This window comes from Malus sylvestris, chromosome 15 (assembly GCF_916048215.2).
Source record: "Malus sylvestris chromosome 15, drMalSylv7.2, whole genome shotgun sequence".
Taxonomy (NCBI): Eukaryota; Viridiplantae; Streptophyta; class Magnoliopsida; order Rosales; family Rosaceae; genus Malus; species Malus sylvestris.
The window spans coordinates 19037633-19063998 of NC_062274.1; the positions used below are offsets into that span (position 1 = coordinate 19037633).

General features: G+C 38.2%; 1 protein-coding gene across 1 annotated transcript; it reads right to left on the minus strand.

Moving 5' to 3' along the window:
* Positions 1–1471: 1471 nt before the first annotated feature.
* On the minus strand, positions 1472–6832 carry LOC126602330 (butanoate--CoA ligase AAE1-like). The gene is made up of 2 exons (XM_050269165.1): positions 6594–6832; positions 1472–3373 (listed from the first exon to the last, which is right to left on the minus strand). The coding sequence occupies exons 1-2, from the start codon at positions 6795–6797 to the stop codon at positions 1943–1945; spliced, it is 1635 nt and encodes a 544-aa protein (XP_050125122.1). The 5' UTR covers positions 6798–6832; the 3' UTR covers positions 1472–1942.
* Positions 6833–26366: the final 19534 nt, after the last annotated feature.

The following is a 26366-nucleotide window of genomic DNA, read 5'->3' on the forward strand; positions in this document are numbered from 1 at the left end:
AGATAGGCCGGCGAGGGTTTCAGAATCTTTTTATTTGTTTAACAGGATACTTAACCTAGAAATAGCTCAATCATAAGGTCCAGCAGCTGAAAGATCACGACACACAACCTAATTTTCCAAGTTTAATTTTATGGGTTTATAGTATATCTCTTTTTAGCCGGCCTCTTGGACCTTGCTGCCTTTTTGTTGGGTTGGGTTGGTTTTGGGCGTTTTGCATTCTTTGTTCTATATTTTTGTTTATTTATTTTTTCTATCTAACTTTTAAGAATTTAATTTATATAACTAAATAGTCAAATGTCATTCGGCTTCTACGATGAGAAGTTTGGAAACACTGGTAAGTGATGCTATTATTCATTTGATATATATGGGTGGCCGTCGGACAATATGATTGATATGTTTATATTATAAATTGATTGTTTTTGTTGATGCCATCATCGATCTATATTTTATTCATCTAAATAACATGGATTCCAATTCAGATGTAGAAGGAGGAGCACCCGGTATACATAACAATAGCGATGTTCTAAGTATTCTAAAAAACTACTCATGTATGAGTTCTCAATGAAAGCTTTGCATCAATTGACCCATTAATGTATCTCTGATATCCAAATAGAGCGAACCACTATTGCAATTTCAATAAATAAAACGTCCAACTAAGAAACTTAGTAGTATGAACAAATAATAAGATCAATTTGTTTGGCTTAATATTTGAATATTGGGGCTCAAAAGAAGGAAAGTCCAAGGATGCCAAATTAAAGGAAGACTTGCCCGAAGCCCAATATCAAGCCCATGAGTAAACTCAAGCCTTCTCAGTCAAGAAACAAGTCACGTGTCTATGAGTGAAGTGACAAGTGATGGAGACTAACCTACTATCATCCAAAGAACACTTTCTAGTGGCATTACAAGTAAAAAGTTGATGACTTACTACCCTCCAAGTGTTTTCGAGCAAGGGCAAAAGTTACAGCAGCTAGGCCAAATTGCCTATAAAAGGAAGAAGAGACAAACTCTGCTTTCAAGCTAAATTTGCATCCAAAAGCTGAAATCAACCCAGATTCAGTCATTTTTAGCATCTAAAAGCTGAAAAAGTTATCTCTTGTCTAGTATAAAAGCTCTACTACCTCCCTTAGTGTTGTAGTATCGATTCCCTCGTGTAAACTTGTTTACCATCCATCCCTTTTTAGTATATAAACCCTGTAAATTCAAAGAGAAGTGACTGCAAGAAGTTCAACCTTACCAGACAAGGTTAAATCTTGCCTGAAACTATTTGTTTACTTTCTAAATTAGTAGATCTATTGCTTAATGCATTATCCAGCATGTATTCAAGTTGTTTCCACCTATTTTTCTGTTTTAAGAGTCTTATTTGCATCTGGATATGGTTAGCTTGATGAATATATTTTCATTAAAAGTAATTTGGAACCAAACACATGACATAAGGGGCTTTGAACTCCCTTCATTCAAACATACAAGACCATGAACTAAAAGTCCTTGTTTACAAGGTAAGAAAAATAACTTAATACAAACTTAACACATCTATGACAATCATTTGATAATAAGAAGTTGAAGTAACTTGGGGCGTAAGTAATCAACATAAAATACACTTGTTCAACATCTGCTATACTGAGATAGTAGTGGCACGCCTAAGCACTTAGTTAGTTTTGATTGTGAGCCTCAAGGCCTACACCTAAGGCCCCATAAAGGCACTTTTCAGAACTAACTTTGTTCTCCTCTTGTAGTACATCAACAAGCAAGAGCCCTACCACACATCCAAAGTGCCAATCCTTTAGAGAGTTGTGCTGAGGTCCAAGGAGCCTTCTCCAAAGAAATCTTTACCCGAACCCAAATCATTCATATCCCAAATTCTTGAAGCTTCATGCATATATAACAAAGAGTCTACAACAAACGTGTTGCCAATTGTAAGTGTCCATAGAAGAGATTAGGCATCTTATTCTTGGCTTCCCACAAGATTGGCCTTCTTCTTTAGAACAAACTTTTGTACTCTCCCAGTAGAATTAGGCAAATCCCCAAACACGAAAGCTTGTGGAACCATAAAAACAGGCAATTTCTCCTCACAAAACTTCACAATCTCTTTACAACTTTCTTCACCACCACCACCAAAACCCTCCTTCAACTTCACAAAAGCACAAGGAGTCTCCCCCAAAACCTCATCATGTTTCCCCACAACAGCAGCCTCCAAAACTTGTGGATGAGTCAGCAAAACTGCCTCCACCTCAAGTGTGCTTATAGACTCCCCACCAGAAATTATAATGTCCCTTGCCCTATCTTTCATCTGAATGTACCCATCTGAATGCCGAACTGCCAGATCACCAGTCCTATACCATCCGCCCTTGAAAACTTCATGATTGGGGTTTGAGTTTTTCAGATATCCCAACATCAAAGTGTTGCCTCGTAACATAATCTCCCCCATTGTTTTTCCATCATATGGCACACTCTCCATACTATTCAAATCCTTCACATCAACACCTTCCATCATTAGATTGTACTGAGATTCCAACTTGGGTTTGCATGGTGTGACAATTGCTGGTCCAAGAGCCTCGGTCATGCCATATCCATGGCTCACATTAAACCCTAATTCTGTAACCTTGATCAGAATCTCCGATGCTGGCAATGCACCAGCAACAATAATCTCCACCCTTGATTTTATAACCCTAGTTTGATCATTTTCTGAGGCATCTGCTAGAATGTTTAATATAGAGGGTGCACCACATAAGTGTGTTACCTTGTGAAGATCAATTGCTTCAAAAATGGCTTTGGCAGAGACACTTCTTAGGCAGATATTGGTGCCACCAAGAGCAGCAACAGCCCAAGGGAAGCACCATCCATTGCACCTAAACATTTCGACCGTCCATAGAAAAACAGGCATTTTTCTCATGTCACTCTGAAAAATTGCTCCCAGTGAATTCAGGTACACAGCTCTGTGGCTGTACACAACTCCTTTGGGATTACCTGTTGACCCAGAAGTGTAACTCACTGAAATCGGGTCACACTCATTGTTGGGTCTGAGAATCTGAAAATCGGGTTCTGCTGATTCCTGTAGGTCATTGTAATTTATGGCACCTGATGGAAGATCAAGATCAATATGAGAAGATGATGATGATTGGTCACATTCTGGGATTAGAATGAAGAGAGGTGGCTTGGAGTTGGAGTTTGATTGGGACAAAATGTCAACTGCTTGGAGGACAACTTCAAGGTACTGATGATCTACAAGAATGGCTTTGGCTTCCAATTGTTGTAATATCAAAGCTAATGCGGGTGCGTGCAGCCTAATGTTAAGTGCACAAAGGACTGCTCCTGCCATTGGAATGCTGAAATGTAACTCATAGAGTGCTGGAATGTTTGGTGCAAAAGCTGCAACCTGGTCAGGGAAGAAATTTAAACATTTTAAATAATTATCAATTACTGTTACATTACACACACACACACACACTGTTTTAGGTAATCAGGTCAAGTGTTGGCTCATCCTGCTATACAAAAAATCACCGTATCTTATGTAGCGGGTAAGAACTTTTTGCTATTTCTTGATCCAATACTAAGGTGCTACGTAGGTATTTTGTTAAGAGAAGTTTTTCTTTGTGACTGTCACACTGTTACTTAATATTATTTTTCACTACTCATGTTAGAACACGTGATTAGTTTATATATACAAGTGATCACTTGTGCAATAAAAAACACTTAGTTGGATTTGCGCACACAGATTTTTTCTATCATGGTATGTGAGAGAGAACAAAAACATGTGTATTTTACAGTTGAGATATTTTTTTTTTCTTCATTATGCTTTGAATAAGTATTATATTAATAACCGGAATCTGTATTCAAGTTCTTTTCAAGATTGTGATCAGGAGACAGACAGAGACAACTAATGTATATTAACAAGGATATGCAAGCTTTTTCTGTTATCTTTGGGTCTGTGTACTACTTTGAGTTTGATGTAGTACCCTCTATAATGCAATATTGCAGTACAATTCAAACGTTTACATTAATATTCCTATTTAAGAGCCCATCAACACAAGTGATTAGCTTTTGACATAATCCCACTTCAAATTAATTAACAAGGAAAGAATAAAAAAAGACGATATTAAATTATCTGATATATTAAAATGGCTTATGACCGTTTCCAACTACTAAAGATTATTAGTGGAGATTTTTCTTTCTCCAATTCGGTTTATTATATGATACAGAGAAGTTTTGATTATGTATGTCACACTAGTTATTATGTCACTGGTTCTGGTCGATGTGCTGCCTCATATATATATAGCTTTAGCAACATGCTAATTTTTAAACAGGACCAGTAGAATATGAGAGAAAGTTTGAGAACTGAGTCTGAGACCCCTTTTATTTTGGAAGTGCGTGAATACGTGTATCGCATGCAACGTAAGCTTTTTGGGTTTTAGTCGGTTTGGTCAAGACTCAAAGTGTTTGTGTTTCAATTGAATTCTTATTCTCAATAAGTTAGTGGAAGGGTTTTTGCGGTCTTTATCTACCATTTATCTTTGTCGGCCTAGTGAGGTCTGGAAGATGAAAATAAACACACATACAACGCACAAATTAAATCTACAAATGGGAATAAAATTAGCAATACACAACAAACATCTACTCATGCACGAATCAATTTCAATGACAGAACATAAACTAGCATATATCAGTACATGTTAGGAAAACATGTGAGTACATGTGGATTCTACACATAATTCTCTACATGCAACGACTTAAGAGTCCTATGACACACTTGAACTGAACATTTAACTTAAAATTAATCAATTAATAATGGGTGAGAGGTTGTAATTGAATTGGAACTAAATGGTCGAAACTAAAGAAATGAAAGAACAATGACAAATTGAGAGCTTTTCTGTTTCTCATATTTCTTCATGATCAAATGCAATCTTATTCTTTAGCGACTACAAAGCTAGCTTACTATATATATATATATATATATACATACATACATATACATATACATACATGTCTAGATTGTATATTCAAAACAATCATAAGATTCTAGAGAGAGTTTAATAGCTATCAAGAAATTTGGAAAAAACAAAACACAAAAGTTGACGCAGAAAAGAACTCCAAACGGGCATTAAGTCTTTACTAAGAACTTAACAAACTATAACCACTTACTTATCAGGATAGCTGACATTGCAACCCTCCCAAAGATGATTACATCTGACAATAGAGAGAAAGAGACTCCATATTTTTAAGCAATTTATATACAAGACTTTCATTTCAAATTTGAGATACCCTTAGTAAAGAACAATCAAGAAACAAATATATATATATATATATGTATGTATATGTGTAAAGAACAATCTAGAAACAAATATATATATATATATATATGTATATGTATATGTATATGTGTGTGTGTGTGTGCGCGTGTGTGTGTGTGTGTTTGTTTGTTTGTGTGTATATAAGCGTACGTAGAGTTGTTTCTAACCTATTAGCTAGCAAGTGTTTTATATTAACTTAAATGGGATGTGTAGTTTTATCTAAAAAAGCCTTTTTAGTCAAAATGATTTTTGAGATGTGCATAACTCTTTACTTTGGTATCTGACAATGAAAATTGATAGAAGTGGTCTTTGAGTTTGTCTATCGTATATCATTTTGGTCATTCCGTGAAAAATTAGTCAATATCTTTGTTAAGTAAAGAAGTTGGTTTGATGAAAATATCCTTAAAAGGTGGTCATGTGGTCATTCACGTGACAATTTAATGAGGATATTGACAAATTTTGTACAGAATGACCAAAATGATTTATGGTGGACAAACTTAGAGACTATTTATATCGATTTTCATGGTTAGAAACTAAAATGAAAAGTTATGCCAATCTCAAAAATCATTTTGACTAAAAATCTTTACATATATATAAAGTTGACTTATGCATAGATTGGCAGATGATTCACCATGCATGTTACTTTGGTGGTTCCATGATCCTGGTTCCTCAAGGGCATTGTCCATTTGACCCAGCATCCACGCCAAGGTGCATGATCAAGTTGCGACTTGGTCATTTGGCACAATCGACTCACAAAAAAGGACCACCATTGACTTACAGAATTGATTAACTAATTTGTGTCTTAAAATATTGAGTCCGTCGTTGAGATCGGTCTTATAATATTGAGTCCATCGTTGAGATCATGATCAATATTAAATACTAAATAAAAACCAATCAATTCTTGACTTACTACAGTCGGAGTCGTTGGTGACTAGCCAGCCGTCAGCTAGCTAGCAAGTTAGATCGATCTCCATAGCCATGGCTTATATTGGTAATCAAATTTCCATGAAACTCAAAACAAAATGTAATGTGATCTTAATTGTTAGAAGACCTTGAGATACCAGTTTGTGTTGAAAAGCCAAACACTACTTATAACAAAAGAAAATTGTCTTTTTACTGAATGATGAGTGAGATACTCATATAAAGATATATTCGTATATATATGAAACATTCAAAATTTTTACTTTTATTTCTAAAATCATATACAAACTAATATGACAATTCTTGAAACTAAAATATAATGAAATCAAATACAGTGAAATCCCTATATGTACTCATGTCATAAAATATTAGAAATAAGCTACTTACAACATCATGGCGAGATATGCCTAAGTGGACGAAAGCTGAGGCAACCTTGAGACATCTTTCAAGGGTCTGCTGCCATGAAAATCTCACTCCACCGTAAACGATCGAAATCTTATCGCCATGGACAACAGCAGCTCGCTCTAAGAAGCTTATAGGCGACAAGGGTATGTAGTTTGCCGAGCACTGAACAAGACTAGCCTTATTCATGATTGCTACGTCTCTAGATGGCTTGCCTAGCTAAGTACAAAACCACAATATATATAGGACTCTTCCACCCACATAGAGGTGGATTGTCTGCCCTCTCATTTCCATACTCTTCCCATCTCTTACTATTTGTGTGGTCACGGTTAAGCCACGTCAACATTTTATATTGATTTTTTTTTATAAAAATAATAAAACAAAAAGTAATAGGGATATAAAATGTTGACATAGCTTAACCGTGACCACATAAAATAGAAATGGATGTGAAGAGTATGGAAATGAGAAGGCAGACAATCCACATCCTCCACACGTTATGTTGGATGACTTCATGTACACATGCTTCTCCTTCGTCTCCCTGAGTCTGACTCGGACGATAAACAAATAATTAAATAAAGTATGAGAGTAATCCAGATAAGGAAGAAAGCATAATGCAGTCATGCGTAGTTGATGATCTCTAAACACTCTCTGCTCTTCTAAAATAAGAATTAATGATCTCTTTGTATTTGCAATTACTTGATCCCATGTACAACTGCTATAGTTGGAAAATTTACTTGATCCCATGTAATTACTATAAACACCACCACGGGGTATATATACTCAGCCTACATTTATTGTACGAGTAGAAAACAAGTTTTTACTTTAAAGTGCGTATAAACTATGACATGTTTTGTAATAAGGTGGTATTATCCATGCATCCATTTTTACCTTTCACACACCACTCTCAGTTTTCGACTGTCGGATCAAATGAATTGAAAATGATTAAAGGACAAAAGTTGACGGGGTGTGTGTGGGAGGTAAAAGATGGTGTGTGGATAGACCACCCTTTGTAATATGACATGTGTTATGGCTCTGTGTTTAAATCTTGTGCAACATTAATTCTAGAATTAAACTCTTTGGAAACTGACTTTCATTTTGTGAGAAAGGGAATTGTTATTACACTAGTAAGCATAACTGCTTGGGCGACGAAGAGAAAACTGTCGCGCAAAGGCAAATACGGTAGCCAGAAACATTGTGCGGTGAACACATCGTCGGGTAAAGCTCGTGACGTCAGACATTGCGCGATGGAGGAAAGTGCTTTGCAGCGCGGAATGAATGTTGCGCGACAGAAGTGGTTGTTGTTGCGCGAAATGAAGAGCGACAAGCAGTGTTCGTTGCACGTGATACTCTGCACAACGAAACAGGGGTTCGACCCCCAAATCCTTGCACGACGGACATAAAGGGCGTCGCAGTAAGATTGTAAAATTAATTTTATTTATTTATTATTTAGTTCTTCCTTTTAAATGTTGATAATATTTTTTAATGTATAAATTAATTTATTGAAATTAAAAACATAAAATGTAAAGAAGAATATTTATGGAATTAAAAAATTATTGAAAATGTACATACAAGGAAAAGAATATTTTTAAATTTGAAAACAATTTAAAACTAAACTAAAATAGGTAGTCTTCCACATCACAATTGCGAGCTGTTGGTGTTGCTGCTGCGTTGGGGGGCTGAAAGGTCGTAGTTGTTACGGTGAGGGGCTGGGAGGTCACTCCTGGAGGTGGTTCAACGTCAGGGAACGGAATGCCAGAGATTTGAAGGGCGAGACAAATTTGGTTCATCAAATTGCTTTGGGCTACAAGTTAAGACTGCTGGGCGGCAATCTGCGTCTTCAGGTCCGCCATTTTAGATGTCAGCGACTCGACCTCTTCTGTTCTCTACTTGGAGGATGAGGCAGATGGATCTTGAAGGCGGGCTTTCCTAAGCCCTTGGTGAACATTCTCATGCCTACGACCAAGGGTTTAATCAAGTGTGTCTGTCATGATCTGAAAACCGGTATCCTTAGGGGGAAACACCTCCTCAATCAGGGTCTCTGTGGGAAGCTGGGAAGCCACCTCCTTTAGAATAGTTTGGCCCTTCCCCACCATGGTGGACTAGCAGAAAGAAATAAACAAATTAATTTTAATATACATGTAATTAATATTAATACTAATTGAATATTAAAAAAAATTGAAATAACTTATATGAAGATGATCCGTCAGCTCACCCCCTAGCTGAACGTACACCTCCTTGAGCATGTCAATCTTAGGAAACTTTGACCTCCCTGAAAAAAAAAATGTTAACATAGATTACTATTTGTGTAATAAAAAGTAAAAAGAATGAAAATGTAAAATAAATATACGGTTACCTTACGTTGCTCCTCCAACCTATAAGAGTCGTGCGCCAGAGTGGTGAAGAAGTTTCTTCTTCGACTGATTGATTGAGTTTGCCTTCACTTTTTTTCTGTTGAATTAAAAAATGTATTAGTTTAGATATTTATAACAAATTAATGAAAAAATTAACATATTATTTAAAAATATAAAAAATTTGATTAAATATTGTTGAAATATATATATATATATATATATATATATATATATATATATTATACTTACGATGTATTTTTCGTCTTGAAAATGGCCGCAGAGCCACTTCTACTCATCTCGACGGTCCACCAACTCTATAGGGCACCCAACTGCTAGAGCGACCTCTGGACCGTCAAATTTCTCATAATGCTTGTGGAGGTCGCTCTTCCATTGAGTAAAACTACCGGCGCAAAGGTCATTGATGTACTGGTTTTGATTGGCATCGAGGTTCATGACCTTATAGTGATGCTGCAAAACACAATAAATAAATAGTAGTTAAAATTTATAATAATTTGTATACTTTATTAAAACTTTAGTATTTGAGGTTGAAAATACTTACCAGACATCTTTCCAGGACTTCCACAGGAGGGGCAATGATTCCTGATAACCGAGCCAATGTTGTTGGCCAATGCACTGTGCTGCTTTTTTGTTGTAGCCGCACAATGTCAAGGATTCCACGTAATGGTGATCTTCTCAGTCGTGGTGCGAGTGGTCTGTGACGTCTTCAGAAGTTTGCATGGCCCCTAGTTATTATTATTATTTTTTTGAACTACCAAATAAACAAAGTAAACATTAGATGAATTCTATTTTCTACTGAAAATTCGGTAGAACCTCCCCTAATACTATAACATTTCCTAAAACCTGTAGATAATATAATTAAAAAAAAAAAAAAACACATCCATCCAACAATTCAAACAGTTTATACCAATTGGGGACATTAAAACAAAATTTACAACTTGTTTATATGACTTCACATTGCAAGTCTGCAACAAGTTTTGGCTTCCAAGGCTAGGTGTGCCAACTTAAATCGGTTAGTGGTTCTACTAATATATAGAGCATCTATTTGTGGGATTACACGAACTCACAACAATAGGAACAAAACACTCAAAGTGAAGTTCTCAGTAAGTTCGTCCTAATTAATGGGAATGTGACAGTTTTGAAGCTTCAAGCATGCCTAAAGACTAATGTCAATGTTGCTTTGACCATCATGAAACCAGAAACAAGCTTATCAATCATTCCATTTACATAACGAAATGTCCAGCAAAACACACCTTAACAATTGGGTTGAGTAAAGCAGATATAGCTGGACCAAAAGAATGACCTAAGAGGATACAGTAAGTTTCTCAAAAATTTACTCCTACCTCCCTATCAATCCAATGTCCCAACCAAAACTCTCTTCCCCAACTGCCTTGTACCCAAAACCCTTTAAGGGTTTTACAGAATTATGCATTTTCAACTCAGTCCTCCAAGTTTCCAGAGTATGACATGCCCTTCGATTTTCACAACAGCCAAAAAGACTTTCAAAATTTCGATTATACTATGAGAAAGATGCATTACTTGTTTGGGACCCCTCTCCATGGATAGATGAAGCCTCACCAGATTGCTCAGCCTCCTCAGAACTCCGGGGTTGTCGATGAGTCCGTCTGGCACTTAGTATAGGATGCATCACCAAAGAAATCGATGACGTAGGAGCTGTAAACACCGTTGGACTGATAGGCATGACCGGAGGTACACCCGTCATGCCCATATCAGGTGGGGAGGTGGCAACAACACTACCTGTTGGAGAAGGTGTCTGACTGACCCTACTAGCTGTTCGATGGTTTGAAATTAAGTTCGACATCTACAAAAACAATAAATAAAAAAGTTACATTCCACTACTTTGACCTATTAATAGCCATGAAGATGGAGAGAACATATTATGGCTAAGAAAAGTGGCAAAAATCATGAATACCAGAGATTTACCATAAGACAGAAAATGTGAGACTAACATATATAGGAAGTCGATAATAATTAGCATTAACTAATCAATCCTATTTATCACTTTCTTAGGAAAAAAGGGACCTTACATGTTTTTCTCTAGCAGGTACCCTTTCAAAGAAATCTTGACACTTGCGACTTGCACCAAAAGTAGATGGGCAACCGTAGGAATGACCAAAATACATTAGAACATGTTATCATAAAGAAAAAGTAACACCCTGAGATAGAAGAACTAAAAAGTCTAAACATGCTATGAGAGGTTATATTAGCTTCTTTCTATGGCCTTCATAAAATTCTAACAAGACTATATTTTTGCAATGCTACTGACAGTGTACCAAATTTCCCTTGAAATAAAAAGATGGAAGTCATTTTGGTGAAATTCTTAATGCAGTGCCACATAACATGAAAAATATAAAAAACGTAAAGATGATCAAGTTTTAGCAACTCCAACCACTGTTCTAAAAATTCCCGCCTAGCATCATCTAGGCGTTAGGCGGCTAGCCATCGCCCCGATTAATGCTTAGGTGTTTAAAAATTAAGAAATGGTGCCTAGACTTGCTAAGGCACCCGCTTATACCGCTTAGGCACCCGCCTAGCCCATCCAAACATGCTTAGACACCCGCCTAGATCGCAACTCGCTTAGACAAAAAATAGATAATTTTCATTCTGCATTTTATTTATTTTTCAATAAATTGTAAGAGACTTATTGTATACTTAAATGAACACACATTAAATCTTTGTTCTCCATGTTTTCATTATGTTTCAATACCTCATAATATGTATGTCATTCTATTCTGTAGTTTATGATGAAAGTGTGTATTTATATATATATATATATATATATATATATATATATATATATTAAGTATAAGCAGACACTTGTTTACACGAAATATAATAGATTTACTTAAATCCGCCTAATCCACCTAGGCGCCCTCCTAGCTACCTAAACGCTAGGTCCCAGCCCGACTAGCGCCTATCGTCTTTTAGAACCTTGACTCCAACTAATTCCTAGCAAAACCCATCTCATACAAACAAGAAACAAGAACAAAAGCATCCTAAAAAATCACATTCAAATCCAAATGACAAAAATAAAAATAAATTTTTTTTCCAAGAACCCAACTGTAAATAAACCACCAAAAAACTATATTTGAACCCAAATGGGCTGTCGCTCTGTACCTAAGTCGAATGCCCCTCCCCGTAGTTCAGATGGATATCCTATTGTTTGTGAAAAAAAGAACAAAAGAAGAAGCCATTGCTTTATACCAGTTCCTTGCCAAGTTCAATGGCAGCATCCTGATAGCTGCTCTTCTTCCCTTGGCTGGTTCCACAAAACACTCAAATCCTCCTAACCTGGATTGCTGCTTCATTTCACTCTCAATCTCTATTCTTTCTCTCTCAAACCAATCATCTTTTTGAAATATAAAGATGGAAGTCATTTTGCTAGGAAATAATATATTTGTTGATTGTTAAAAGTGTTGAACAGATCAGTGTACTATTTGTTGTATACTTGCCATGACACTATCTCCAGATTTCTTTAGCATTTCCTATTTTGTTATTTAATTTGTAAATAGTGACTTGAGCAGTTTCCAATGAACTGCGTGTCGGCCTTAACTTTTGAACTTACGTCTCTAATCTCTATCAAAGTAGTAGAACAAGTGTTGCTTTAGAGCTTTTGTGATAAGTTTTAGTTGTGATGTAAATTTCAGTGCCTAAACTTTGCAACTTTTAAAGTAAGACTTCCACCCCCAAAATTTGAATTTTATTAGGAACGCTGTTAACAAATGAATTAAACAAATTCAAAATTTGGAAAGATGAATAAACAGTTTTATATAAAAAAGATGATATAGGGATGCGAAAGAAGCTATACTAACTGAACAAATTGCATTTATACCAATCGACATGGTGGGGTGTAAAAAAGAGGATCCTATCAACTTGTAATAAGCTCATGAGCTTAGTCTTACTTCATTGTCGACAAAATTAGGTCCTTAACATAAGTAGTATGCATGTAGAAAATCTAGAAAGTAACAAAACAATACCAATCTATCTGAACTGGAAATCAAGCAAAGGACCAAAGTAAACCAAAATATATCCAAGCACAGAACTACCATACTAGAAGTAATAGAAAATATATCCAAATAAACAAAAATATATCAATCCAGAGAACTAAAGTAAACATGGGTGCGCTGGACAGACACCGCTTCTATTTATTTAGAAGATGGTCTAAGATATGCAAACAGAAACAGCAACATGAAATATAAAGAAAATGCCTTTAAGCAGTAAAAACACTTTGCAGTATAAGCAACTGAAAAACCAAAAAAAAAAGTGTTTGCGTATGTGTGTGTGAAGGTGGCCAGATATTAGAAGAAACTATAAGCAATCGAAAACCATCACCCAATATTCTCAATTTGAAAACCATAACCCAATATTCTCAATTCGAAAACCCTAACCCCAGATTCCCAATTCGAACCCTAAAGCACTAAACCAAGATTCCCAATTCGAACCCTAAATCCCTAAATGTTCTAATTAAAACAATTCAACAGAAAAAAAAAATGAAAAATTGGACTAAGAAATAATTGAATTAAGGGATACTGGGTACTAACCTAGTCTTGTTGCAGCGGCGGTGAGATGGTGTGGCGTCGGAGTGAGGTGGTTGAGAAAAGAAGAATGACAGAGAAATAGAGAGAGGGCGAGAGAAGGAGAGATTGTGATAGTGAGTGATGAGAGCTGGAGAGAATTGAGAGAGTGAGGAGAGTGAGTTCGGACAGAATCGAGAGAGAGATGTTAAGTTTGAGCTTCGCATGCAGAAAATGAGAGAGAGACAGAGATAAGTTAAGGCACTGAACTTCAAACGCGCCCAATTTTGACAAAAAAAATCAAATTTTTACATGTTTGTTCGACGACGTTGTTCTAATTTTGTCGCGCAACCAGTTTTTAAATAAATAAAAATTAAATATTTGCACGACAAACATTTCCAAAATGTCATCGTGCATATTTGTACATTTAATTTATATTTTTGGTTAAATAAATAAATAATTTTTTTTGTTAAAGGAAACTTTTGTTTGTATACAAAATAAATACCATTCAATAAATATAATTACATTTACATCACAAGTTTTCATTAATCCTTGTATGAACTAGAATAAATATCATCACTATAGTCAGATTCAGACTCCCATTCCTCCTCGTCTGTAGGCACGTCAACATCGTCGTTTGCACGCTCAGTGCATTGTAAAGCAATTGCACAACACTTGTCAGTTTTCCATAGAAATTAATGTCTCTAATGTCACTCGCACCCGGGACATGTACCCCACTATTTTGTGTACACAGCTTGTCATCGCGATCAGCTGCCAAAAACTTGATGCCATTTACATGACAATCGGAGTACAATTCTGCGCTTAGGGGCCCAATAGCCAAGTTGTACAATTCTTCAGTGTAAGCGGACGAATTCATGTCCTTCAATTTCTTCACCTAAATTAGTTGACATGTTAGTTTACCATTTAAAATTATGCAAATAACCCAAAACACGAACAACTTACATTTTCATGAAACCAAGGAAACAATTCACGATGCTTCTTGGCATATAAATGTGCATGATGTTCCCGCTTCATCAACTCTTCATGCTCATCTAGGTAGGTAATTGTCTCGTCATGATTGTTAAGTACAAACCAATGTGCTACCTCCATGTCCATTTTGTTAAACGACTCCCCTCTAATTGGTTCGCCAAAGGGTTGTGCAATTTTGGGCAAAAACAGAAAGTTTTTCACTTTTCACACACCGTCATTATTGCGTCGTTGTCGATTGAACGTAGTCTCAACATCTTGTAGGTACATTGCATGAAATGTAAGCGACTCAACTGCGACCCATGCCTCCACGATTGATCCTTCGAGCTTTGCCCTGCTCCATACACTATTTTTTTAATTAACCCAGTAGTCTACATCAATAAACCAAATATCATGTAAAATTAGTCAAATTGTACATACATCATGAACTAAAGAATTATGGCTATTAAATACCTTTCTATCGGATACATCCATCAATAATTGACAGGTCTGGGTAGAAGTGCCTCATTCAGCAAGTGAATCATGACGTGGATCATGCTTGTGAAGAAAGCAGGAGGAAATATTTGTTCAAACTTGCATAGCACGTCAATAATATTGTCGCACAACTGTTTAACATCGGACTTGAACAAAGATCTTGCAGTCAATTGAGAAAAATATCTCGCCAACAACCATGGTCTAAAATATCCATAATATCCCGATATTTCCATCGAAATTTTCGTGTTTTTGAGCTATCGATATTTTTTTGGACTACCGATATTTCCGATATCATCGATATTTTAGACCTTGTTAAGTCACTCATCGATATTTTAGACCTTCTTTCATTAATTACTATATATTTTCTACACTCACAATGTTTGTCAGCTAGTTATATAATCAACTTAAATCAGTTATATCTATCATGCAATGCATTTCCTTCCAGTTTTTTGTGATAAACTAATAGATAATTGACTAAATAAACATCCTGCAAAGTTTCAATAAAAATTTTCAAATTTTTCTTACAATTTCTGTGGTTTTTATTCAATTTTTATAGATATCGATAATATCCCGATATTTCCATCGAAATTTCCGTGTTTTTGGATTACCGATATTTCCGATATCATCGATATTTTATACCTTGCCAACAACATAATCGGCTTCACCACATTTTTAGGCAAGAGGTGTTGAATTCCCACTGGGAGAAGGCGTTGAAGTATCACATGACAATCATGACTCTTGAGGCCTGAAAATTTACCTCCATCCATGTTTGCGCAACGACTGATGTTTGAAGCATACTAATCTGGAAACTGTACAGAAGATAGAAACTCTAAAAACTCTTTCCTCTTATCCGGTTTCACCGAAAACGATGCAAGCTTCTTTATTGCTATGTCTCTGTCCCTTGTCATCCATAAACCTGGCCTAATGCCCATTTTTTTCAGATTGATCCGAGCTTTTATTGTGTCTTTTGTTTTTCCCTTGATTTCTAGTATAGTTCAGTGTATCAAACACATTTTTCTTAACATGCATTACATTGATGTTGTGTCTTAATTTTAATTTGGACCAGTACAGGAGCTCGAACAACCTCGTCTTATGTGTCCAGTTCAGATGTGTGTCTGGTCTTATCCTGTTTACGAATTTGCCTAACGGAACAAAATCCAAATGATTCACTTGAGCCAAAATTTCATCTCCAAACCATTCTCTGGGTCTTGGTTGAAGCTTTGTGCTGTTGAAGAAGGCTGTCTCGTTTTGACGCCACTCGTGGTCCCACGACAACCATCTACGATACCCTAGGTAAAAAACTTTTCTTGCCTGTCAACCAGACATTGCGTTCTCTTTGTAAACTGGGCATGCGTAATAACCTTTAGTGCTTCACCTAAACATCATAGCGTAAGTAGGAAAATCGTTTGTAGTCCACATCAATGCTGCTCTCAAAGTGAACATCTTCTCGGTAGATTTATCGTATGTGGGAACATTGTTTTCCCATAATTCTTTTAGTTCATCGACTAACGGTTGTAAATAAACATTAATAGACGTGCCCAGATCTTTTGTTATCAACAATGTTATCATCATATATTCTGTTTTCATGCACTTCCAAGGTGGCAAATTATACGGAATTGCGAAATTGGTCAAGTGCTGTGATTTTGGTTTAGAACCCCGAGCAGATTAAACCCGTATGTTGCAAGTTCCAATCCAACGTTCCGGGGCTCACGTGCAAAATCGGGGTACAACCGATCAAACTCTTTCTAGGCCTTTCCAATTGCAAGATGTCTCATAACATCGTCATCTACTCGTCTATCCTTATGCCACCTCATGTCGCTTGCTGTGTGCGTCAACATATATAATCGCTGGAATTTGGGCTTTAATGTGAGATAACGCATTACTTTTTATGGAATCTTCGTTGTTCTATTTTGAGAGGTCATTTTAAACCACGACTCATTACATATAGGGCATTTATCCAACGCTTTATTCTCTTTGTGGAATAAAATGCAATTATTTTTACACGCGTGAATTTTTCATATCCTAATCCAAGACCACTTAGCACCTTCTTTGGACTTTTATAAGCATTACAAAATATTTTTTTTGCATATCCGTACAAAAATGTTTGCATACAAATACATAAACTCACAACAAGTATACACTACATACAACACAATTTAAATGATTGGAAATTAAATAAATTAGTTAAGAAAATATACCTCCGAGATTAACGGCAACTGAGCATTCAATGCTGCTGGAAAATCCAGCAGGAAGACGGTTGCTACAATGGTTTTGTAGCTTCTGCTTTCCTACATTTGGTTAAATTCAGGAAGTGAAAAGACTTTGCGCGACGAAAGCACCATCACGCAAAACATGGTGCTTCCACTTTTGACGCCATCCAACCACTTTTTGCCGCATTTGTTATAACACTTTGCGTGACGAAAAGCACCGTCGTACAAAATATGCTACTTCCACATTTGGGACCATCCGACCACTTTTTTGCCGCGTTTTTTATAACACTTTGTGCAACGAACCATTGTTCGTTGCACATTACTTTTTTTTTTTTAAATGAATTTTTCCCTTCATTCTTCAATTTTTTTTCAAACCACATAAATACTTAATAAATAAAAAACTTATTTCATTAAACCATTTGTGCATAATTAAGTAATATAAATATATTTTTTTTAAATGCTTTAATTTTATTCAAAAAAAAAACATTAAGTACATGTTTAAGTAAACCGTTCAAAATAAAATACTTCTAATTCATATCTCATTATTAAATAAGCACTAAATTTAAAATAAAAAAACTATTCTACTCCTCCCCTGGTAGTTCTAGTTGTCGTTGTAGTTCAACTACACGTTGATTATCAAACTTCCACTTGTTGATTGCCTTCATCAAATTTGGGTTACTTTTGCCAATGTCCCAATTAAGCTGTCATGCGAAAATTAATAAATTAAAATCTCACTATTATATTAAATTTAACAAACATAATTATTATGTAACTAATAACTTAACACATATAGCTAACTCATCAATTATGTGCATCTTCAGCTCCTCGTGGATGGCTCTCCAAGACTCCTAATCCACAACACATTTGACACGCACCAATGCTCCAACGTCGGACCAAAAGCTGGCGTGCTTATCTGACTTCACCACCCTCATTAATTCGTCAGCAGTAATTAGGTAACGGCTCCCACTATAAGTGTGTCAGACATGTACCACAGCTTTTTTCTTCTTGTCTATCAATAAAATATATATTCATAATACTGAAGCTAAATAAAAACTTTATACAAATTGCAAATTTTACAACGTAAACATTTTCTGGAACCTTCGCCATCCATTGTCTTTGACGAACGCGCACCATTGTCGACCATCGCACCAACAATAAAAAAACAAATTGATTATAATCTGCAAAATAGTAAAGCATTTCCAAAATACGTTTTGAAGAAGAAGGAAAGTAGAAGCGCATATTTATAGGAAGGTTAGGCACTTTGTGCGACTAAGCCTTTGTCGTGTAAACAGCTGCAGTAAATACAATTTTGATTCCTCTGATTCACATGCACTGAATGCTTTGACCTAAAAACTGAACAACCTTTGCATGACAAAGCCTTTGTCGTGCAACGTTTTATCACCTAGCACGACGAAAGTTTCGTCACCTAAAACATATAGATTCGATGTAAGATCCCACATTGCCCAGGGGAGTGATCCTTATATGTATATTCCCATCCCTACCTAGCACGAGGCCTTTTGGGAGCTCTCTAGCTTGAAGGTTCCATCGGAACTTCGAAGTTAAGCGAGTTCGCCTGAGAGCAATCCCATAATGGGTGACCCATTGGGAAGTTCTCGTGTGAGTTCCCAGAAACAAAACTGTGAGGGCGTGGTCGGGGTTAAAAGTGGACAATATCGTGCTACGACGGAGTTGAGCCCGGGATGTGGTGGGGGCTCGGACCGGGATGTGACAATTTGGTATCAGAGCCTAACCCTGGCTGTGGTGTGCTGACGAGGACGTCGGGCCCCTAAGGGGGTGGATTGTAAGATCCCACATCGCCCAGGGGAGTGATCCTTATATGTATATTCCCATCCCTACCTAGCACGAGGGCTTTTGGAAGCTCACTGGCTTCAGGTTCCATCGGAACTCCGAAGTTAAGCAAGCTCGCGCGAGAGTAATCCTATGATGGGTGACCCATTGGGAAATTCTCGTGTGAGTTCCCAAAAACAAAACCGTGAGGGCGTGGTTGGGGCCCACAGCGGACAATATCGTGCTACGGCGGAGTCGAGCTCGGGATGTGGTGGGGGCCCGGGCTGGGACGTGACATTCGAAATATGGTGATAACATTATCTGCGTTTTTTACGCTCTTTGCACAACGAAATGTCGTCGTAAAAAAATTTGTGCGACGAACGTGATGGATTGTAATTATGAAGTTTACGTAAACATAGATCTTTAGTATCTATGTTTACCAGTGGCGAAGCCAGGATTTCGGGTTAGGAGGGGCCTCTCTCAAATATTAAAAAAATAAATAAATCCATAGTAGTTACAAAACTATTAACCAAAACATCACAGTATATATATGAAAAGTAACCAAAATTCAAAATAACATAGCATTGATAATATTACATATTCCTAATGATTAAAATAATTGTCCTCAACGAGTTCTCATATTTTGAAACCGTTGCACAGTATATATATACTAATTTTACAAACTAAAACAAATTAGGCAATAGTTAAGAGAAATTGCAAGACATCAATTTAATCATAATTTATAAACAAAAAATTGTAAGAGGAATTGAGAGTAAAATACATACTTTGGGTTGTTGACCAATTAACTAAACTTCAATATCTTTTCTTTGATGGAATGATGGAATAATGGAATTCTTTAATCTGCAAAAAAAAAAAAAAAAAAAAAAATTTGTTAAATTAATTTACAATTGTAGATGACACATATATGAATTAGCAAATTGCAAAAAAAATGAAAATGACAACTTTGGAGATTCAAAGTTCATACCTTTGAGGATCATGGAAATTGAAGACTGATCGAAAAACAATACACATATATCAATCCTTACCTAGACTGGCAGACTGTAGGGCAATTATTTCCAAGAATGCCACTCAGCAGTAGGGTAATTAGTCAACATTGTTGCATCTGTGGATGCAAATTTCTTCCTCCTTGATCTTGGACAAAATTGCACCTACAAAACAAATAACACATTAGGTCAAGGCCAAGAGCCTCACGCGCCCATGATGAATTGGGGGGGGGGGGGCTTTGGCCGAAGAACCTCTAATGCCAAAGTTAGAATTTTAAGGGAAAGTGTTTGGAGAATTTTATAGAATTTTGCTAACAAATTGGAAGTGAACTTTGAGGAGAATGATAGGGTTTAAATAGGAGAGTGGCCGGCCTCCTTGGGTGAGAAAGAACTGGCCACCTAGCTCCCTTTGTGGGCTAGGTTCTTGATTTGTGTTAAATTGGGAGTTATGGAATAATTACCTAATCAATTAGCTAATTAATAGAATAATTACCTAATTGATTAGCTAATAAAAAAGGGAAAATTTGGGGAGTTACCTTGTGGAGAGGATTTGATGAGGATGGATGAAATAGGTTTTGAATTGTTACCTATTTTGGGCACTTTTGACTTGGTTGATGGATGATTGCCCATTGCTTGCGCGTAGGAATTTTGATGTGCCTCAAGGGTATTCTTGTCCTTTTTATCCAAAGATCCATGTGTCACATTGTGAGTATTTTTGACTCCATAAATGCCCTCACACCTGTTGGGCTACTCGCAAGAAAGGGCAGCAAGTGTAGAGATCTTCTTGTTATAGGAAACATAGGCTTGTTTCATGTTTTGATGTAGATTCCCTCTCTAATTGGAATTAGGTCCTTCTAGGAAAGGGAAATAAATTTCTCTCAAAACCTATTTAAGTCCACCTTAAGTGGGTTATTAAATCAACTTTGGAAAGCAATTTATTCTGCCCTATAAGAAAGAGAAAGCTTAGAGGATATTTGTTCCCCCTCATCTAGCAATCTTCTACATCTTGCTTGTGCAAAGGACCGTTTTTCGTTGCTTTCTTTGTCTTCTCCGCGCCGCACTGAGGTAAGAAAAATTTAATTTTCCATGTCTTCTTCTTAGATGTACTGTCGCGGGGCAGCAATCGGAGTAGTGCGACACGTCGGCTGGTAAGGGCCAGGAGTCGGCTCGTCATGGGCCAATGAGGTGTTGTGGCAGGGACCACTACTTGGGCTGCTTGTCTTGGCTAGAGCTAAGGGCATCTTGAGCGACTGGGGCCGCGGATTAAGGCATTGGGGCGCAGTGCTAGGCGAGTTGCATGGTTCATGTCATTTGGGTTCTTAGTCTTGATGCGAGCCAAACCGGTGATTGAAAGAAATGAAAAGGTCGCGAGCCTCATGGGCTGCTAGAATGCTGGGCATGCAGGCCTCTTACCTGCTGGTCCAAGAGAAAAAATGAGGGAAAAACCAGTATGGGTTGAGCTCCCCTGATGAGTACCGTGAATGGCGTTGGCTGCTTAGTTCTCTTCGCCGGGAGAAATGTGAGCTGCTCCCGAGAGAGGAGGTAAAGAGGATCAAGGCGGATGCTTTGACTCATCTGAACGCTATCGTAGAGCCTATTATGAATGAAAGTGGAAAGAAGAGATATTCCCAGCCTGCTCAAGAGATGCTGGTTGAGAAAACTGAAGACTTCATCTAATGCTTGTGAGGGTCCGCCTGCTACCGAGAGGCCTGTGATTGACATGACTTCTTCCAATGGGAAGAAAAATTAGGCTATTAGATCTGAGTATGTGGTGCCTGCCATGTTAAGAATGGCTTGTACGATTGCTAATAAGATACTTAGTGTAAAAGCCTATCATGCCCCTAGTGCTGAAATCTGTACCAAGATGTCCGTTGGGAGCCAAGTTCGGTTCACATTTGGAGATGCTTGCTATTATGAAAAGCTATAAGGTGGACTTTGCTGCTAAAGTGGCATCAATGCCCACTTCCTCTGCCATTGAGATTGATTCGCCTGCTGGGAAGGAGAAGACTGCTCGCATGGGCAGCTGTGAGAAATCCACTAAGCCTGCTTCTAGGGAGGCTGCTGAGATCTGTATGCTTTTGAAACTAGATATGCTTGAAGACATGGACATTTGTGCCAAGTTTTAATGTCGTTAGAAAGGTTTGTTTGCCCAAGTTCCTTTGCAAAACATACAACCTAATATAGAAGGACTGTTCTGCTTACTATGATGCAGATGTAGCAAGGTTGCCAAGGAGGTGGCGAAGATTGTGGCAGTTAAAGCTTAATCCTTGTCCGAGGAGATCAAAAGGTTGGATTCTAAGATCGTTGCTTTGAAGGGGTCTAATACTTCTGTCTTTACTTCTCTGCAGCTTAGATCCAAGATTTTGAGTTTGCAGTTTCTGAGCTTTGTTTCACTGCTTATTCAAAGGATGAAGAGTTGATTGCTGCTTATAATCAAGTGATCCTCTTCAAGAGAATTGTTAATAAGTTTGAACCCTAAGTGTTGGAACTTCAAGGTGTACTGAAGATCAACGAAAGTATGAAGAAGGAATTGGATGAGCTGCAACGCATCTGTGTTGGTCTGCTTAATGAGGATGAGCAGCTGAAGGATGAGAAGGATGGGCTCGAGGTTTCGAGACCTTCTCTATTTCTCCAGAAGACTTGCTTGTCTGTTCTTTTGAGGCCTTCATTGGTGAAGTAGTTGGAGATGTTGGTGCTCAGGCTGGAGCAACCATGGGTGAAGCGCCAGATGGTGCTACTGCTGAGAATGTCGCAGCTACTAAAGGTGTGGCGACCAAGTAGTCGTGGAGTGTCCAAGCTGCTAAAGAGTAGTCTTCTAGGTAGCCTTTAAGATTTTGTTTGTGTTCCTTGTTGCTTTTACTTTACTTGAACTCCTTCGATCTTTGCTAGTCGCTTATCAATTTTGCTAGAAAGTTTAATAAACTTGTTTCCTTCGCTTTTCTCTATTTTTGCTTCTTTTGTTCATGCCCAAACATTTAGAATTTATAAACTAGTGGTAGAAGTGTTACTTTTCTATAAATAGACAGGCCCGCGTAGCTTATGCAGCCGTAAATGTTGGTGTAGAACTTTGCGAAGTTGTTAGCCATAGGGTTGGCAGCTGGATGCCTTATTTACAGAAGTAGACAAGTCTACGTAACCATTAGGTTGTTAACCTTGGCTTTCTTCAATTTTGTAGGTGCGTAGCAAGTATCACAACACTTTAGGACTTGGTGTAAGTTGTTCCGCACTTGGCAGAGGTGAAGGTTATCGACTACGTAGCATGTCGGCAGTGGATAAAGCTTCGAATATGCACGCTAGCTTGTTTAACCTTTCACAAGAATGTGCGGTTGTATAAGTCTAGCGCGACTTTACTACTCAAAGGGCAAGCCATAGGCAGTATTCTGGAAATCGTAGGCTACCTTAGTGCACTCAGTAGCAGCTTTAGGGTTCCAAGGCAGTCGTCTGTAGGGTGTACTACGTAATGTGCCCCCTCCGTTTCTAGGGCCCAGTTCCTAACAGATTGGGCCAAGAGATCCAAAATCCTTCAGTTAGCTAAGCCTTGAAAAAGACCATTGTGGCTACTTCTAGGAATCCTGGTGCAAGCCATCGTGCATCTAGTTATACTAGGGCAGCCAGACTCATCCACGTCTGGATATTCGAAGTGTAGAGTTTATGCTCCTGTCTTGGAGAGCTGACCCATATGGGTGTCGGGGAATTGGTTTGCCCTTTCGCACTGGAGAGCAATTAGCTTACCCTTTCGCACTGGAAATCATGGTTGGTTCATCGGGGTGCACAATTCCTACGATGAGTCCCTAAGAAGGGCGCAGTCTTATTTTGAAGTGCAGGAGTGATAAGTTGTTGTAAGCATGTAGCAGAACCAAGTTGTGATTACTTTTGAATTCCTCATTGAAAAACGAGTGAAACGAACGAGAACTTAGCTGTAAGGTAGAAACTGCATAACAATTGGATAATCATCGACTTGTGAAGTGCTGCCTGTCGAGCTGCTTGAGTCTTCGGGCTTTGATATAGTGGGAGGTCAAACATGGTATTTCCTCAGATTGTAGGCGCTCTACTGCTTTTCGATCATTTTGTCGCTTCTTGGTGGCGAGGGTGTAATTACTCTTGCCGCCTACTCTGCTGATCTTGTACGGACCTTCCCAGATGGGATCCATCTTTTTGGAGCCTTCTCTGCAGGTAATGATGAAGGATTCTCTTAGGACTAGATCTTCGGGTTGGAACTGCCGGATCTTGGCCCTTTTGTTGTAGCTGGAGAAGAGCTGCTACTGGTAGACTGCGATATAGGTGATGATCTGCTCGTGCTTTTCCTTTGCCAGATCTAAGCTTGTGGCCATCTCTTTACTGTTATGCTCAATGCTTGGTAGTAGAGCGATGATACTTAGCTTGATGACATTGGGATGAATGATTGCTTCTGAGCCAAATGCCAAAGAGAAAGGAATCTCACCGGTTGCTCTTCTTTTGGTGGTGCAATATGCCCATAGACATCCAGGGAGTTCGTTTGGCCATTTTTCCTTTTTGTTGGTAAGGGATTTCTTGAGGCAGTCAAGGATCATCTTGTTGGATGCTTCGGCCCGCCTATTACCATGAGGATATCTCAGTGTGGACATGTGCTGCTTGATGCCATACTTTTGGAAGAACTTCTCCAAATCTTTGCCTACGAATTGCGAGGCGTTGTTTATGACGATGGATTGATGGATGCCAAATCAAAAAATGATGTTCTTTCATATGAAGCGCTCTATGTCCATCTGTGTCGTGGTAGTCATGGGCTTTTCTTCTACCTATTTGGTGAAGTAATCGGTTGTCACGATCGTCATGCATTTACCCTCAGTAGCGGGCGACATTAGCCCGACCAAGTCGATTGCTTACTTTATGAATGGCCAATGACTTATCTGCGGGTGTGATTTGTTGGTAATCAGTGCTGGTACCAGCTTGTATCGTTGGCAGCGGTCATACTTTTGTACTAACTCCTTAGCATCTTGGTGTATGGTAGGCTAGTAGTAGCTTGTGTTTAGAACCTTCTATGCTAAGGATTGGCTTCCGGAGTGATTTCCACAAACGCCTTCATGGATTGAGCTTAGAACCTTTAGGTCGTCAGGAGGCGTTAGACAGCGGAGATGTGGTCTAGTGTAGGATCTTTGGACGAGAATGCCATTCCACATGTAGTATCGTGCTGCCTTTATTTAGAGCTTTTTGGACTCTAACCTTTCCGTGGAGAATGTGCCATTGACCAAGTAGTTTATAAAAGAACTTTGCTAGTTTGGAGTTATACTAACTTGTGACACTTCGGTTGCTGACTCCGTCTCTATGCCTGGCTTGTCTAGATACTTCACCTGAATAGAGCGTTTAAGTTGGTGGTCAAGAGTGGAGTTTACGCCAGCTAGTGTGTTTATGTGAGCATTGTCTGCCCACGGAACTTGAGTGAGGGTGTAAGTCTGAAACACTTCAAGTAGTCTGGCTAGTGATTAGCTGGGAATCAGAATGAATTCCGAGCTTTTTCACCACCAAGTTTTTTACCATTCGGAGGCCTACTAGTAGGGTCTCATACTCTGCTTCATTGTTGGATGCCTTGAAGCCTAGAGTGATTACCTATTTGGGTATCAAATCGTCTGGGGTGACAAGGACTACGCCTGCTCCCGAACCTTTGTAGTTGGATGTGCCGTCAACACGAAAATGCCAGAAGTCTCATATGGTGGAGCAGGTGCTGCTAAAGCGTGCTTGGCTACCTCCGGGTCGTCATTGGGCCGCTCTATTGCATCTCCTAGGCTAGGTGTGAAGGTGTAGTAGGGAGTCATGAAGCCGTTATTGGGTCACCCTGTTGCGTCGTGAATGCATGGTAGGGAGCTGTGGAGCTGGGGCTATATTACACACAATAGGAGATGCTCAACTGCTGGTATTGGGCCACTCTAGAGTTGAATTATAAAGCAAGGGTCGGCTGGGGCCTTGTGACACGTAGCAGGATGTGGTACTTAACTGCTGGTACATGTTGCTCCTATGTAGAATCTTTTGGGGCCAAGAAGACAAAACTTGCTTCCAAGTGTGTCCTTCCAGTGTTCATCTGCCCTTAACGTGTCATTTAGGCCGAGTTGTTGCATTCGTCGAAAAACTTTGCATCCGCCAAGGTCTTTCCCTTTATCGTCGCGTGTCTGGATTGGACAGAATAATGCTTCATGAAGATGATTGCGTGCGTTTGAAGGTAAAACTTAAGCTTTTAGGTTGCAACAACTAACGATAAAGTTAACTTTTGAATTTCTGTTGGCATCGATGAGAGCTTTTGAACTGTGGAATATAGGTAGTTGGGCCCCCAGCTCTTCTCGCATGATGGTAGAGCTTATTGCTGCTTTAGATACCGTTAAATATGTAAATAAGTTCTCAGTTGCTTCCGGTTTAGATAGTA